A 16,274-nucleotide genomic window follows, 5' to 3' on the forward strand; every position below is an offset into this window, starting at 1 on the left:
TTGTTTGGACTTTACTATTGGCATACAAACTGTATTGAATTGTTAAGAATCGTGGTGAGGAAGGTAAAAGAAACAAGCTGTCAAATTGTCATCTTACAGGTATCAGCAGACATAGGAGTTCTGCTTTCTGTGAATCTTCATTTCAGTGTGCTGCTATAAAAATAACAGTGTTGATCTGGCTCTGTAAGCATTGCAAGTGTATATTTCAAATACATTTTATTTTAAAGAAGTCATTTATAAATGAAGATCCAATTTCCATTAATTTGTTCAACATAAATTATAATTTAACTTTTTTTCCTTGATCAGAATGAGGATTATTTACTAGTCCAACAGTTGAGGCTTTGGGACCAGTGCCTATGCCAATTATTACCCATTGTCTGCCAGATCACAGATTTTGGGTTCTTAGTACTTCCTCATTTCTTGTGCTAAAACTTCACCATATTTCATCTAATGCAGATTGCCCTAATCTTTTGGTCCCTGAACCTTGCTGCTAGACTTTTTTTTTTCTCTGAGCCCCCCACCACACTGCATTTTCCTCCGAGCCCCAGACCACACACATTCCTTCCTGCCCCAATCCAAGAGGCCACCAGAGATGCCGAGTATGAGGATGCAGACCAAACAAAATGCTGATTGATTGCAAACAAATTCCTGACTGTGAAACCTTGTTGTGGAGTGAAACCTTTAATCTATCATCTTACACACATTATTCCATATGAAATGTTTTACTGATTTGGGATGAGCAGAAAAAGCACACAGCCCTTGAAGTCATGCCCCGGACATCACACAATTGCCCTGCAAACACTTCTGCCTTTCTCTGCCCTATACTGGGCAGGGTACTGAGCTCTAGAAATGCATGTAGAGGTTTGGCTGCTTGTGATATGGCCACTGTTTTGAGGTACGCACTTCAGGCCAAGAGGCTGATGTCAGTCAGAAAGGTTCTTCTCAAGAACTGCTGAAGCTATTGCTAGATGTAAGTGCAGAAAACCTTGAGGAGTAACAAGAGTCTTCATCGCTGGAAGAGGGAGAGGTGCTGACAACATAATGTCTTTGACCTTTGGAGGATGTCGTGAAAATTTGCAAGGATTGCAGTCCTCAATCCTTGAGGACTGAGTTGCAAAATGCAGAATTACAAGAGTAAATATTTGTGTGTATGAGGTATCCTAGCCAAATTGGGCCATCCTGAATGTGGTTTTACACAGGGTTCTTGTAGCTTTCAAATGTTGAATATAAGACAATTTGACTGGTCACTGACACCCACAGTACTGAATACTAATAATGGTAAAACTTTGGAAAGCACCTGTATTTCTTAGTACTTCTCAACTAATCCAGACATTCTTGGAATCAGATTAATTTTAATTATCTGTGATGCCAGCCAGTACTGGGAGGGTTTCTTAGAGGTGTTAGAGGGGTTAGGATGCTGACATTATGTTGGTTGCCCAGGCATTTATTTTATTATCTCTAAGCTTCTAAGAAATAAAGTCAGTGTTTACAGGGCCAAGCTGTCCTATGGTTTCTGTTACTTTAGCATGATGGATACCAAACTGTCCAGTAAATTTCCACTACCACATTGCATTGTAATGTAAAATGCGAACTAATATACATTAACAAAGTTAATATATTTTTATGCTACAAAAACTGATTGATACTATAGTTGGGAAGGAATCTTACAAGAGTAAGTGTGAGCCTTGTGGTCAGAATGCACCTGGTTATGGAAATTAGGGTATGTGAGTAGTAGCTGCAAGGCTTGTCAGCTTTGTGAAAGCTTAAAATCCTGTCTGTTGAACAGCTTAAACTTTGAAGTTGTAGACTGTGAGCAACGTGTAATTAAAGAATTTTGGTGTCTTAGGCTTATAAAAAATGAACTACTGACATTTCTTATGCGAAGACAGAACTTCAAAAGTGTCTGAATGCAAAGCAGGCGCACAGTCCTTATTGATCTTGGTGAGATTTGGGAACAGGTTTTCCTTAGACTGCTTCAGAGCTCCTGATCCAACTCCATGACCACAGAGGCAGTGGTGGAGATCAGAGAGGTCTTGGCCCATTGAGAGCCTCCCTAGAGGAACAGTGGTTACCCTGAGACCTGGGAAGAGGGGCGGGGGGTACTACTTGCCTGCTCCAGGGGGTGAAGGATAGGGCTGGCTTTGCTCTGTTGATGCAAGAGAAGGCAGTGGTGGCCGGAGTGGCTCTGGGGCTGGCCTTGATGACATCAAGTAACTTCATGTTTAATGCACAGAGTGACCTCAGCGTGGTTTAGGGTTGCTGTGAGGAAGGTTCCATGAACTGCTGCACACAGATGCAGACAAGCCCATGTTTCTGTCTGCCAGTTGTGTGTTGCTTTAGTCCCTGAATTGACACAAAAGGTAACTTAGTAATAATTAAAGTGCTTACTAATTTTAATAATGCATTTATGTTTGGTAAGGGCAAGGACATAGGTGAAATGGCATTAAGCATAGTATATGACACTTGCAGTCCTCAATTGTGGTCAGGCCCTCCTGAAATTACAGTTAAGAAAAATTGAACAAAAAAAATTAAATAAATACATCCAATGACTTTTGATTGCTTGCCATGTGGATTCAGTACCTTTGTTACATTTTGCAAAACCCTTTTCCATTCCTTCTACTTCCCATCCCAGTGCCCCCAAAACTTCTCATTTCTTAGTGGAAGTGTCATGCTTCCATCACCCAAATGTTCTTCTACCATCTCTTGTTAGTGTAGCTTAGGTTTCTGCTTACAGACTTCAGGAGACAGAGCAATGTATTTCAGTTTTCATTTATAAAAAGAATTGCGGACAGAGTGACTTAGTTTATTTTTAGTTCTATGACTTTGCAGCACAAGGAGTATAGTCCAGTGGCTGGGATTGGCCCATGTCACAGCACCATAGGCTGCTGAAGCTGATGCCTTTTCCTGATGCCCTTTGCCACCGTCTGCTTCAGAAGGATCAGCCTCTGCAGGTTGCCCAGGACTGTGGTCAGCTGGGTTTTGCTTATTTTGAGTGTGTGGAGGTGGTACTTCTCTGTCTTCTGCAATGGAATGTGAATATGACCATTCTAATACTGTAGCAGGAAGTATCTGAGAGCAGTGACTGGTCTTTGCAAAGGTCTTTGCATTCTTATTTGCTTACTTGGATCTCTTGGATACCCTCTAGTTCATCAGCTATTCACAGCCTGTGTTTGCACTGTTTCTTTTACCTACTGTTTTCCTCCCAACTAACAAACTGTGTTGGTTACTAGCAATGGCCTGGCGAAGATCTATGTGGGAAATTCAGGGCTCCTGGACAACTAACCAGTATGATTAAGCAGAAGCTGTGTATTGTTTACATTATGCATTTATTTATACATTCTAACTCTAGTGCCCATGCTGATCATGCATTTCTTATTGGTGCCTTTGCTTGTCTGTGCATTTTGCATGCACTTCTCAGAATATGTGATCGGTTACAGTCCAGGTGGCTCACAGCTCTCTGGTATCTCCTTCTTGGTGTCTTGGAATTCTGTTTCTTAGCTTCTTCTTTCTTATTTTAGCACAGTTTGTGCTAAAATGAATGAATTCCAGAGAGTCCTGAGAAAATTCTGGTAAGAGCAGTTACAAGCGAAATGGCTGGTGCACACTAGTCTGAGTGGTTCAGATACATTGCTACAGATCTGTCTCTTGAGGTCCAGGTATTTGAGATACAGAGGTGAAAGGAAAATAGTGTAGACACTTCTAAAGTATTCTTGAATCTGCTCAGGCTCCTAGGAGCTAGAAATACCTGCTGTATTGTTCTTCATATGCAATACAATATCTGCTTTATTTGTAAGTATCCTTGTTTAGACTAAGAAAATGCTCATAAGCCAAATTGCTCTGGCTGTTCCTTAAATCTATAGAGAGTGCAGCAAATTCTTGCTGACTTTTCCTTCTTGGGCCCTGATAGTACCTTTGTTCTTTAGCTTTATCTCTTGTTTTATAATTACTTTTTTTCCTGGAACCAGCTGAATCATACTGAGCTTTTCTCCTTTTAGACTAAGTCTCTGAACTTCTACTTTAGTTGGACCCACCCATACCAAAAGTGCAGTGAGTACATTTTTAAAAGCAGCTGCTTTAAAGATATAGAAGGTTTGTCATGAACAGTGGAGAAATACATTTCTTTGCTGGGAAAGCTCACTTCCAGCAACTTAGAGGGCAGATTTTTGTTGTAATGAGTTCCATAACCTAAGTTTTGACATTTTTTTGTTACCTTATCTCAAAAAAAGTAATGTATATGAAAAGCCTGATATGCTTGCTGCATGCTTGGAAAGCAGAATTTTGGTTTCAGAATTGTAATTCCAGTCAATAAAGCATGATTATATTTTTCTTTTATTGACTCTCAATTTTATTTATTCCTCTGTCAGAGCATTTTTTATGTGGGCTTGGCAGTGAAAAATCTCATCCTAAATTATTTCTCTGTGAAGCTCATTTGCAAAATCCCTTAAAATAGCAATGTCACTGGAAGCACACCCTTTTTACAAAGGTTTCCTCCTCCTGAGGGAAACCACTGCAGCTGAAGCCTTTCTGAGTTCCTGGACTGAATTTTATGCTGGCAGTGGGAACTCTTCATATAGCCGCTTTTCTGCTCCAGGTAAAATTTCAGCTGCACCAGCTTTCTGTAAAGTTGAGTGTATGTGCTTGTTTTTCCGTCTGCCTGGAAGGAAACAGGGTTCTTGAAATATACACAAACCAGAGCAGTGTTCATTGTGTTAGTGCTATACTTTGACTTTGAGACAGATGGTGTTACCAGTTCCTGATGGTCCCTTCTCTGGCTGCTGCTCTGGTACAGTGTTTTGAGGAGTGTATGTTTTCAACAAATTCCTCTGCCTGCCCTCTTGGAGTTAGACTACCAAATTCTGAGCAGGTCCTGTCTTAGGCATACCTCCCAAGGACTGTAGCCTGAGAGATGTGCTTGAGAACACAAGCAAACTAGAACTCAGGTTTGAGGAACAGCTATGCCTGTTAAAATTTCTTATGAGTGCTTTGACCTTATTTTATCTGTCGATACAGAGGTTTCTTAGTGTAGTCTAACCAAAAGAGTAACTTCAGAAGTAACTGGCATTTGTGTCTTAGCACCTCCTAACCTCACAGAGGTTTGTAAAATTGTATTGCAAGTTGATGTAGACTTCAGATAAATGACCTGCTAATGTTTTGCGGTCTTGTGATCTAACAGAGCTTGTGGTCTCCATCTGAAATAAGAGATACAAAGTAAAATATATTCTTGCTTTCCGTTCAAGATCTATACCTACTTATTTTATCCAGAAGATTTTAAGTGTGCATTGCTTGTGCACCACAATAGAGCCATCAATCACCTCTGTTTCTGTGAAAGGGCTTTTCAGAGACCAGGTAGGCCTGTCTCCTTACTTGGCTGTGAGCAAGGTGGTTTTAGTTCAAATATTACAGTATGGGAATCACTTCTTAGACTTCAGATTTCAGTTTCTGCTGTAGCTGTTCAGTTGGCCAGAATGCACTTTTTTTTTTATTCCATTCCAGTTGCTTCCCTATTCCAAAGAAAAAAAAAGTATCTTACTCTCTTTTCTTTTAAAAAAGGCATTATTGATGCAGTTACCTGAGAAGGAAAAGGCATTTCAATTTTGACCTTAGTTACGTCAAAAGATGTCACCAAATATATAAGCATCCATCATTCCTGTTGTTAGACTTGTGACTTGTCTTAACTTGGTCTGTCATGTAAGTGAAAGGTGCATTCTGCTTCTAGTTTGATTTTGATGTTTGTTTTTGTTCCTCTCTTCAGACTTTGCAGTAGCTGCTTCTGATGCCTCTTTGGTGGTTACATTCTTAGAGGGAAAGCCAGACACATAATGCTTTATGCAGGTATCTTCTGAACTAAGGTAGTTTCTGTTTGGACATAACTTTTGCTCTGGCTGGCTTGATCCTCAGTAGGTAAAAGTCTTCCAGCTTCTATGGGGCTGAAGCAGTATATTTAGATGTCTTTTTCTTGAATGGCTGATAGCTACTTTCAGGCCTTTTTCCACGCTTCAGTGAAAGTAGGGATGGTGAAAAATTAGAAACACCCCAAACAGTTGTTTTAGCTATCCACTTATCTTACAAGGCTCTGCTGTTGATCACACCACCAAATTTGTCCTATGAAATCAGTTTGTGTCATCTATGTCTTGAGTTGGTGTGTTTGTAGTTGGCTGGGTAAGCAGCAGTAGCTCTAGCACCTGATTTAATACAATGGGAGACAGTGTTCTGTTCCTAAGGACTGCAAATAGAATCTAATCTTCCTGTAGTGGAGACCCCATGGTGGTGCCAGCTGCATTTAGCTGTGTTTTAGGAAGTTGAAAAAGTGCTCAAGATCATACATGCTAATATCTTAACCACCTCCATACTGCTAATCCTAGTTAGGGGGAAAGGTAAGTCTTATAAACCCATGAAAATTAATTTTTAATGCCAAGGTATTAACTCCATTACATAACTTTCATAATGGCCTTTGTGTGCTCCAAGGCTTTTCTTCACGCTTGAATCTTGTATGCTGTCATGCATTGGAGCTGTCCCCCAGCTTATTTTGTGGTTCAGTGGAAAGAAGAGTGGGAAAGAATATGCTGTGAGTGGCACTAAGGAAACATGCAGTAGCAGTGGCAAGAATAAAGTGCATTATTGGCTGCAGGAATGTATGTTCCAACCCTTCAGGTCATTTCTACAGAGCCAATTTTTAGTGTGGTTCCTTTTTTTTCTTAAAAGACATATGGATAGTGACCTGGAGAAATAGAGAAGAATGTCTGTCTTCAACCCTGACTCAAAATATTCTTCTAGATTGACTCAGGATGCAGAAAGCATACTTCAAGATTGATCACAGACATGTTTATGACTTTATTAAATGTTGGGTTTGAGTAAGAAAAAGCAGTGTTCTTACTGTTTCTTTTATCTACTCTACAGGCCAAGATGAATTTTCCTTAGAAGATGCACTTTTGGGAGGTAAAAAAGTTTCTTTCACCTCTTGATTTCTTAGTATTACTGCATGACCAAGCATGACAACTTTGCCACATATGGTTTGTTTAAACCTCAGTGGAACAATTCAGCTGTGTGTTTGTCAAGGTGTTGACCACACAGAACTCAAATTTGTCTTTTGAAGACTTAAAGATTTCTCTTTGAAGCGAAATTGTCTTGCTGTATAGATTTGATCTTGTGCATTTTGATGTATAGGTATGTACTTAGATTTGTCCTTTGTCCTTCATGTAGCTTCTGAACAGTGTGTTAAATAATATTTAATTTTTTTTCCCTAACCATACCTGACAGAAAGTACAAAGAAGCCTCTTGTAACTCAGAAGACACCATCATCAAATAAAGGTGAGATCTAATTGGCTTGTAATGCCTTTTACTGTAAAATCAAGTTTAGTATATGTTCCAGTTTGAGATCCTGAATTTTTCAATTTAGTGGCACGTAGGGTTGTGATATTTCTATAAAAGAAAGCAGTCCCCTAACAGCAAAAGGATTTCTTCATTTTGGAATCTGCTCTCAGAAATATGTTTTGTGATTTCACAGAAAACCCTGTGAAAATTACTTCTGTTGGCTTTCAGTCTACATGTTTGGAGCTTGCTCACCTTGAGCTGGCCCTTGACAGGTCCCATCATCTCCAAAAGCAGCAAGTTGCTTGGCAGGTAATGCTGGTAACTTTGTAGGGCTTTTCTGTGAGTCACTGATGAGTCAGCATATCTTTCATTTGTGGAGAAAAAGTTGTGAGGTCCGTTTTATTTAAAAAGTAGTCTAAGAATACAGGTTTTGCATTACATTTAAAACTTCCCTTCTTTCTTTGTAGATGATTTGGACTTCTCTGACGCTTTTGATTTTGGTAAGTATCATGTTTTCCTGGATACTGCTCAAATGTACCTGGTTCAATATCTATCCATCCTTTATGACCTAATTATAATAAGGCACTGAGTTGATTAGGGTAGCAGACTGTTGATAAAAATAACTGCAGCCTAGTTTTTTTTTGTTAATCTTAAGGTTCTGGATCACCAAAACTGTAGGAATTTAAGTAATTTCTTAGCCAGCTTCTACTTGTTTCATTGCTGTTTCTTCACTAGATGGCACTGACTCCATAAACTATTATGGAAGTAAATGTTAATTCCAAAGTAATGTCTCCCATTTCAAGAAGTATTTCTTATAGCACAAGAAACATTAATCTGTTATAAATAATTTGAAGGAAAATACTTTTTCTAATGTGAAGGTTGTGACAGAACTGTACAGAGATAATTTCTAAGATCTTTATTTTCCTATTTTGTGGCAAGCCAAATGAAATGTCATTGTGGGGACCTAGTCTAGTTATATTCCCTGTACTTTGTCTTATTTTACAAGTGAGGTACCAGGCTTCATATTTGATTAAAACCTGGTAATTTTAAAAAAGAAAACAGCCAAGTAATCTGTACCTCGTAGAAAAACTAAAAGAAACTCAGCCTTTGAAATTAGATGTGCAAACTAAAATGCTGCATAAGACTTAATGAGTTTTTCTGCGTATGTTCCATCCTAGCAAGGATCTGACATGCTGGTTAATGTAGCAGGAAAACCCTTATTGGCATTAAAACACAGTATTTACCTAAAATAGCCAAAGAAATACAGCATTAGCTAATGAAAAAAAAAATTATATGGGGAAGTTTTGATATAATATTTTAGGTCAGATCATCTTTCAAGGTCACTCCATGCTCTGCTTTTGGTTTCTTCACACTAGTAATTTTGCTCAATTTATTCTAACTCTTATTTGTCTACAGGTGATCCCAAGCCACATCCTCCTGCAAATCCTAGAGACACTGGTAAGACTGATCTAACAGGAATTTCTGAACAGTAAAAGGGTATTTGTTAATCTCTCCTAGTCCCTTTGAACATAACTGTGTTATAGTCTGGTTTTGTTATCTTAACATTTTCTTTTTTTTTCCCCTAAATCTCTCTTCTGTTATTAGATAACCCCAAGAAAGATCAACCTAAAGACTCTGGTAAGGCTTCTAGCACAAACTCCTGGTTACTGTCTCAGTTACACTTCCTGTAATTGATCCTTGTTAATTGCCGGCTATGGATGTGAGGTGTGGCATACATCAAACACTGAAGATTGAGAAAAAGTTGTCTTGCAAATAAGCTTTGCACCAGTCTTGAAATTCCATAACAAACCTGTTGAGTCACTTTCACTTAAAAACAGGATGATGTGGGGAAGAGGCAGGATAGGACTGTCTCTATGTGTGCTTGGGGCAATGCTGTTCTTACCTGCCTGTGGTTAAGCACCCATGTATTGCATTGAGTTCTTCTTTACAAACTGAATCCCTTCTAGTCATGCTCAAAATTAAGCAGCAGCTGCCTGTGATCTTTATTCTTAAAGGATCTAAATTAAAGGGAAAGCTCTAAGTTAAAGGGTTGTCTTTTTTTGTTTTGTTTTATTTAAAGACCCCATTAAGAAATACAACTCTTTGTGTTTGACAGATAGGTTTTAAATACATGTCCTTTCCTGCATGTTCTGCTTTAGAGGTCCTCCCTATCTTTGCCTAACCCAGAAAAAAAAAACAAAACAAACAGATTCAGAAGGATGCAGCTGTGATGATGCTATTATTCAAACACATGATGGTAAAGAGCCCTGAAATGCAAGCCTCAGTTGTTGTTCTTTCACCTGATTTGCAGTAGATAACTTGAGTGTGATTCTTGCATGCCTCAGTACAGCGCTTTTGGCACCCAACTAAAACATCCTCTGATGCTATACTTTTAGTTTTTCTGCCTGAAAAACTGATTTGCATTGTGTAAACTAAATACTCATTTGGCAGCTGAGGGAAGGAGGAGAAGGTGCCTTGAGGGAGGCAGGAAAGCTCCATGAGGTAGGGTTCATTGGAAATGGAGAGGGACTACTTCAATGTCCTGCAATAAATCAGAAAAGGGAATTACATTTCGACTGTTTGAGACTTAGAGACCCAACTCTGTAGAATCATTCACAGTTGCAGCCTTGAAAGTAAATGGTCCTTTTCTGTCCACATTGTTTCTTTGCTTTCACAGGACAGTGAGATTTGGGCTTTTAGAGTTAAGCAGCTTCTGAGGCTCCATGCTTGCTTAACCTGATTTGTGCAGTACTACCTGCTCTTGGACACTGACTTCTCTCAGTTGTTCAGGAAGTCCAGAGAAAGGAGTGCTGCTGTCAGACTCTGTAGTGCTGCACTGAAGGGACGTGACATTGTGAGGTCTTTTAAAAGGTTAAATGTTCTGACTCTGGTGCTGAGCCTAAAGCCACCACAAATTCAGTTGAATGGTCTTGAGAAAATGTCCATGTTATTATATGCCTTGGTGTATCTTGTTCACTGAACTTAAAATATGGTAATGTTATTTGCATTATTTTATAGACAAATTTGATGATTCAGATCTATTGGATGGCGGTTTCCCAAGAGGAGGAGGAGGCGATGGCAGTGGCAGCAATGGTAAGATAGCAGGTTGTGCTTCCTATTGTTTCTGTGGCTGCCTGAGCTTTTGATTAAAGCCTGCTCACAAGCTGGTTAGACAATTAGAGACCTGGTTAGAGCTGGCTAGCTCTAATTTGTAATGCATTTGGTTCTGGTATCTGAAACTGAAGAGCATATTTTCGAGTTCAAAAGTAACATGTTCTGTCTCTGCCAAAAAAAAAAAAGCCCCAAATACTTAGGGGTGACACTGGTCTAGAACAAACATTTTCAGTGATTTTTTACTGTTATGCTAAGAAATACGGCTTCTAAAACTGAAATGTGAATGCACTACTTACTTCAAAATTGACCATTAATGTAGTTTTTAAGGTCATCCAAGTGCTATTTTTGATTTTTTATGACATACTCTTAGTTTCTTTCAGTTCTTGTAGGTAGGAAGCCTAGGAGTGGGCCAGAAAAAGAGTCCACCTTATGTTCTCAAAGATTTCCTTTGTCCCAGGATGAACTGATATTTACACTTCCAAGTGATGCTTAGCCGTCACTTTACTGTGGTGGTAGTGGGGCAGGTGAGGACATGAGAAGTTGTAGACGATCCATCCCTGAAAGTGTTCAAGACTAGATTGGATGGAGCTCTGAGCAACCTGGTTTAGTGGAAAATATCCCTGCCCATGGCAGAGGATTTGAAGCTTGGTGATCACTAAGGTCCCTTCACCACCATGTGATTCTATACTCTGAACATTATAAAACCATTTCATAGCTTTCCAGACTTTTTTTTTGGTAATTTGCTATGTCTAAAATTACTGCTTTACTGCAATTTTAGTATTTCCAAATCAGAATTAGTTTTAAGTATCTTGTTGGGGTTTGGGATGTGCTAATGGTTACTGACTTGTCTGAAGAGCTGTCCTAGGTGGAAACTACTGATGCCACTGTTTTGGGTAGCTTCCTCCTTCCAAGGTTCCTTTGGGGCAGTACTTGAAAATTGGAAGGGGCAAGAAACATCTGTGGGGACTTGTGTGGTGATTTCATCTGCACATGTTCCTGCCTCAGTGGTACGAGTTGCACAGTGACAGATTTAGAGTTAGTATTTATAGAACTTCTGGCTTGCTTGTGAAGAGAGTTGCAAAGGTAGATGAGGCTGGGATTTTAGGAAAAGATAGTTGGTTCTGTGGAAATACAGCTGAATGTTACTCTGAAATTATATGAGTTCTCTGTGGTGGTGCACAGGCTTATTAAACCAGATTTCACAAATGTTATTAGCTCATTTCCTAGAAGTGCTGAGCACTCAGGGCTGGAGCTGGCACCACTCTGAGCCATGCTTTGAAAACAGAAAGTTTCAGTACCAGTTTAACACTGTATGGATATAATAGATGGCTTGTATTTTTGCATAATTAATTGACAAAATGTTTGTCAATTGCGATATGAGTGTTCTTTAGACATATAAAATGTAAACTCTCCATTTATTTTTACAGAACGGAAGGGTCCAACTCCAAATAGTGACCAAGAAGGTGAAGGTAAATGCATGAGTGTGTGTGTGTGATGGTGTTTAGATGTATGAAGCTTGTTTTCTTGGGGTTTCTGATTGCTAATCTTGTGCTAGAATGGTTATTACTGGGAGTGGGTTACAATTAAAAAGCTTGTGTCCAATCTGGAATTGTTACTTTTAAGCTCTGTTTCCATAGTGCTTTAACATTTCTATGTTACAAATGATTCCCAAGTGTTAAGGTCTCAGAGATGCTGGTGCAGTGGTTGCATGCATACAAAGTAGATATGGCAATGAAAGGGTTGCTTTTTTAATTAGTGGAACATAAAACAGGCATGCTGAAGTTCTTTAACAATGGGCATTGCTAAGAAATCAATGGTTATAAAATGAGAGGATTCACTTTTCATTGTGCACAGAGTTGGTTTTTACAATTTCATGTAATTTCAGTTTAATGTTTTTTGGAAGTGTTCACAGTGTTTACTTTGAGACAGTATTTTGATGTGGCTTTGAGCTCTGAAAAATGTTTATAAACATCTCTGTTTTTTTCAGGTTCTCAGGGAGTATTAGCTGGAATTATAAGTGCTGTGGGTGCTACTGTAGTTGCATCAGTAGGTAGTTTCATTGCTTACCAGAAGAAGAAACTCTGTTTCAAGCAAAGCGGTAAGAGTTCCAAATGAGTTTTGCTTCCTACTGTCTAAAGAGAGGCATTTTTGTATTTATATATAAATATAAATTGATCCTATGCATAAAGTAGTTGTAATACCCCGGTGAATTTATGTTCACAAAGAGTAACCTTTCCTATTAGTCATCTAAGACTGACAAATTCCTTGCCCAAAAACTAGGAGGACTTAAAGCTTTACATTTCTTAAAATAAAAGCACTTCTGGCTAAAATTAAGCAGGAGAGACTGCAGAAAATATTTTTTAAGAAGAATCAAGTGAAGGTTAGGATTAGAGATTTTTCATGCTGAAAAATACTTGGTAGTTTCTAATTTTGTAAATTCTGCCTTTGTGTCTTCACAAGATGCTGCCTACTTACTAGTTTTATGACAACTTACCCCAGTATTCATCCCCAAATTATTCTTCTGCAGTGATCTACTGCTTGCTTCCTTTCCACCTAAATAAGATATGATTTGGATAAGAGTACTGTGGGTGATGGGATGGGCAGAAGTTTTTTCTGTTTCAATCTTTCTGACTGTTTACAGAAGGGATAGAGTAGTCATTCAGCCAGGCACTGCTGTTTTGTAATTTGGTAAGTTTGGAAACCCAAAAAGACCTATACCATGTATGTTAAAATTAATGTGCAGGCAAAACAGAGCAACTCAACAACTGTCAGTAGCCCATTATTTTCACTGCTGTTTCTTCTTTCAAATTATCTCTATTTATCAAGAACCTCAAATATAAAAAAAATTATAATTAAATTTGGCCTCAAATATAAGAGAATTTGAATGCTAAATATCTGGTTTTTTTCCCAGCAGATGAAGAGAATGTGAATATGGATAGCCACAGGGGAGCACAATCTGAGCCACCTGGTAAGCCAAGAATCCAGAATGGAAGATCAGCTCTTTGCTGGGGATTGCATTAAATGCACTTTATTGACCATACTGGAGAAAATGAATTGTACAGTTTTGTTAAAAAAAAAAAATCAACAAATTTGGCAGAATATGAGCTGACGGTGTGCCTAGGTAGCCAGGAAGGCCAGTGCCATCCTGGCCTGTATCAGCAACAGTGTGGCCACCAGGACCAGGGTTGTGATTGTCCCCTTATACTTGGCTCTGGTGAGGCCACACCTCAAGTGCTGTGTCCAGTTCTGAGTGCCTCACTACAAGAAGGACACTGAGGTGCTGTGGCATGTCCAGAGAAGGGCAGAGGATCTGGGGAAGGGCTCTGAGGAGTGACTGGGGGAGTTGAAGATGTTTAGCCTGGAGAAAAGAAGGCTCAGGGGTCACGTTTTCACTCTCTACAGCCACCTGAAAGGAGGTTGTAGCCAGGTGTGTGTCAGTCACTTCTCCTAGGTAACAAGTGATAGGACAAGAGGAAATGGCCTCAAACTTTGCCAGAGGAGGTGTAGATTGGATATTTGGAAAAATTTCTTCATGAAGAGGTTATTCAAGCATTGGATCAGGCTGCTCAGAAACTCCTCAGGAAAGCACAGGAGTTGTCATCCATGGAGGTATTTAAAAGATATATAGATGCGGCACACAGGGACATGGTTTAGTGGTGGACTTCGTAGTCTTAGGGTAAGAGTTAAAATGGATGATCTAAAAGGTCTTTTCCAACATAAATGATTCTGTGATTCAATGATTTTACCATGATGACAAACTTAGAAGTGAATCAAGCATTCGGTGCTGACAATATGGCTGCTTTTCTAGAGTTTTTTATTGAACAGACTGGTTTATTGCCTTGAGAGTGCATTGAAATGCAGCAGCTTAGAGAAAGTGAAGAATTGAATTTTCTCTGCAAAAGTATCATTAGAGGCAATTGTGAAAACCCAAGCCTACTCCATCACTGTGATGAATAACTGCAGTTGGAAGTTTATTAGTGCATATTTTTTTCTGATTAGAATCTGAAATGTTTTCTAATTATAAACTGATAACAGAACACTGAAAGAATATACAGTAAAAAATTTGTGATGTTTGGACAGGGATGAAACGACACTGGAGGCCAAGAGGACTGAACTCACTAGCATGTTGTAATTAAAGCATTCTCTGATGTGAACAGAGAATGATTCTTGTATGAAAGAGCCATTACATAATTAATCTTTCTACAAAGGTGAGAGCTGTGGAAGGATCTCTTTTAAAGCAACAAATACTGAGAACCTCACCATTCCATGTATGGTTGTGTAGGGATTTGGATGATGGAGCAGGTGATAAGCTCCAGGAATCCATGGAGGAAATTGTATAGGTGAAAACTTGGCCTTGTGACTGGTCAACAAAGGAAGAAGCACTATAACCTCATGCTGAAGTTCATTGGTTTTGAAGTACTGAGTATTAAAATCTCAAAGCAGTATATATTTGCAGGATATTCTTCTGTGAGTTTAATCTTAAACCTGCGGAACTATTTCTGGGTTTTTTAATAATTGAAAAATAATTATGCCTTATTTCTCTCGGGTATTTCATCAGTTTGTTATAAACTTTCATTTGGTTTATTATCTTCTTTATAAACACTTTAAGCTGTTAAATACATAAAATTCTCAAGTACAAAACATTTTCTTGTGACTGGCCGTAAGCACTGAAGAGACTCAGTTATCCTCAATTCACCTGTGCATTAGGGAAGCAAGTGGCATCATTCAAACTCCTCTACCAAAGGCAACTAAAATATGACCTGTAGTTGGGTTATGCTGAAATTCTGGCCAAGATTCACCAGAACTCAAAAGTGAAATGCATCAGATGATGCATCTCTTATTTTAACCAGCAAAGTCACACTTGGGATGTTGTCAAATATGATTACTTCTACCTATTGATTTAATCTGATATTGATGTCATATCATGTCCCAGGTTTCATACCTCTGTTATATTTTGCAGACAAGCATGATCATGTGTTGAGCTAAGAGAGACATGGTCGTCATGGTGCTGCTCCTGATCTGAGTTCTGGGAGTCAGCAGATGTTAGGTCTGCTTCTGGTAATAGATGTTGCCTACATGGCTTCCAGTTAGAAGCAGTCTCTCATTAAGCCAGGTCAAATGGCACAGCAGAATAGATCTGTGTTTTTAAAATTTTGTGTAAACCTGTCTTTGACTTCCTGAACCTAGGAGCGTGTTTTCAGAAGCTTACTTTTTGTATGAGGAGCCTGTTTGCATCTGCAGGACCTGCCAGCCTGAACCGAGTGCTGGGTTACAGTGCAAGTGTAGATAGCTTCCCTGTATGTGGTAGGACGTGGTTATTTGTGTGAGAAATCTGTGTGTAATTTTCCTTGCTATGCAGCCTGTTGGCTTCATAGAATCAAGCCTCTGCTTTCCTAAATTTATCACACAGTGTCAAACATCTGCTGAGTGTTGTTGACTGCATAAACTGTTACATAGTAATGTATAACGTACATTGTATGCTAACTTAGTGCACTAATCTTGAATTGGTTTTCACTTTTCAGTTCAGCGCACACTTCTGGAGAACTAAATTAAAGGAAGAGTGGTGAAGAACAGATCTTTGGAACTGGATAAACAATCTGCATTCTGTCAAAAAAAAAAAAGAAAAGGAAAGGAAACAAAAAAAGCATAGCAAACAGCAGAGCCTGCAGTTTCATGATAAAACATGAAATTTGTCTGAAACACCTCTGGGACTGTGACTTAGACCTGAGTACTTCTGTATGGTTAGCCCTGTGAAGCATTGTTGCACACCAATACATGGCCTTAATGACAGGAGTGTAGAAGTATGTTGTGCCTTTACATTCTTTCCTTGACTCCTCTGACAAATAGGT

General features: G+C 39.0%; 1 protein-coding gene across 1 annotated transcript in view; it reads left to right on the forward strand.

Moving 5' to 3' along the window:
- CD99 (CD99 molecule (Xg blood group)) overlaps positions 1-16,061 on the forward strand; it is a 79,450-nt gene extending 63,389 nt beyond the window's left edge. Inside the window, exons 3-12 of the mRNA XM_030946894.1 lie at positions 6,898-6,936; positions 7,258-7,308; positions 7,779-7,811; positions 8,728-8,769; positions 8,917-8,949; positions 10,330-10,404; positions 11,853-11,894; positions 12,413-12,523; positions 13,340-13,393; positions 15,948-16,061. Of these exons, the coding sequence (XP_030802754.1) occupies positions 6,898-6,936; positions 7,258-7,308; positions 7,779-7,811; positions 8,728-8,769; positions 8,917-8,949; positions 10,330-10,404; positions 11,853-11,894; positions 12,413-12,523; positions 13,340-13,393; positions 15,948-15,973 (506 nt within the window). The 3' untranslated portion in view covers positions 15,974-16,061. The remainder of the gene's footprint in view (positions 1-6,897; positions 6,937-7,257; positions 7,309-7,778; positions 7,812-8,727; positions 8,770-8,916; positions 8,950-10,329; positions 10,405-11,852; positions 11,895-12,412; positions 12,524-13,339; positions 13,394-15,947) is intronic.
- Positions 16,062-16,274: the final 213 nt, after the last annotated feature.

Source organism: Camarhynchus parvulus, chromosome 1, assembly GCF_901933205.1.
Source record: "Camarhynchus parvulus chromosome 1, STF_HiC, whole genome shotgun sequence".
Lineage (NCBI taxonomy): Eukaryota > Metazoa > Chordata > Aves > Passeriformes > Thraupidae > Camarhynchus > Camarhynchus parvulus.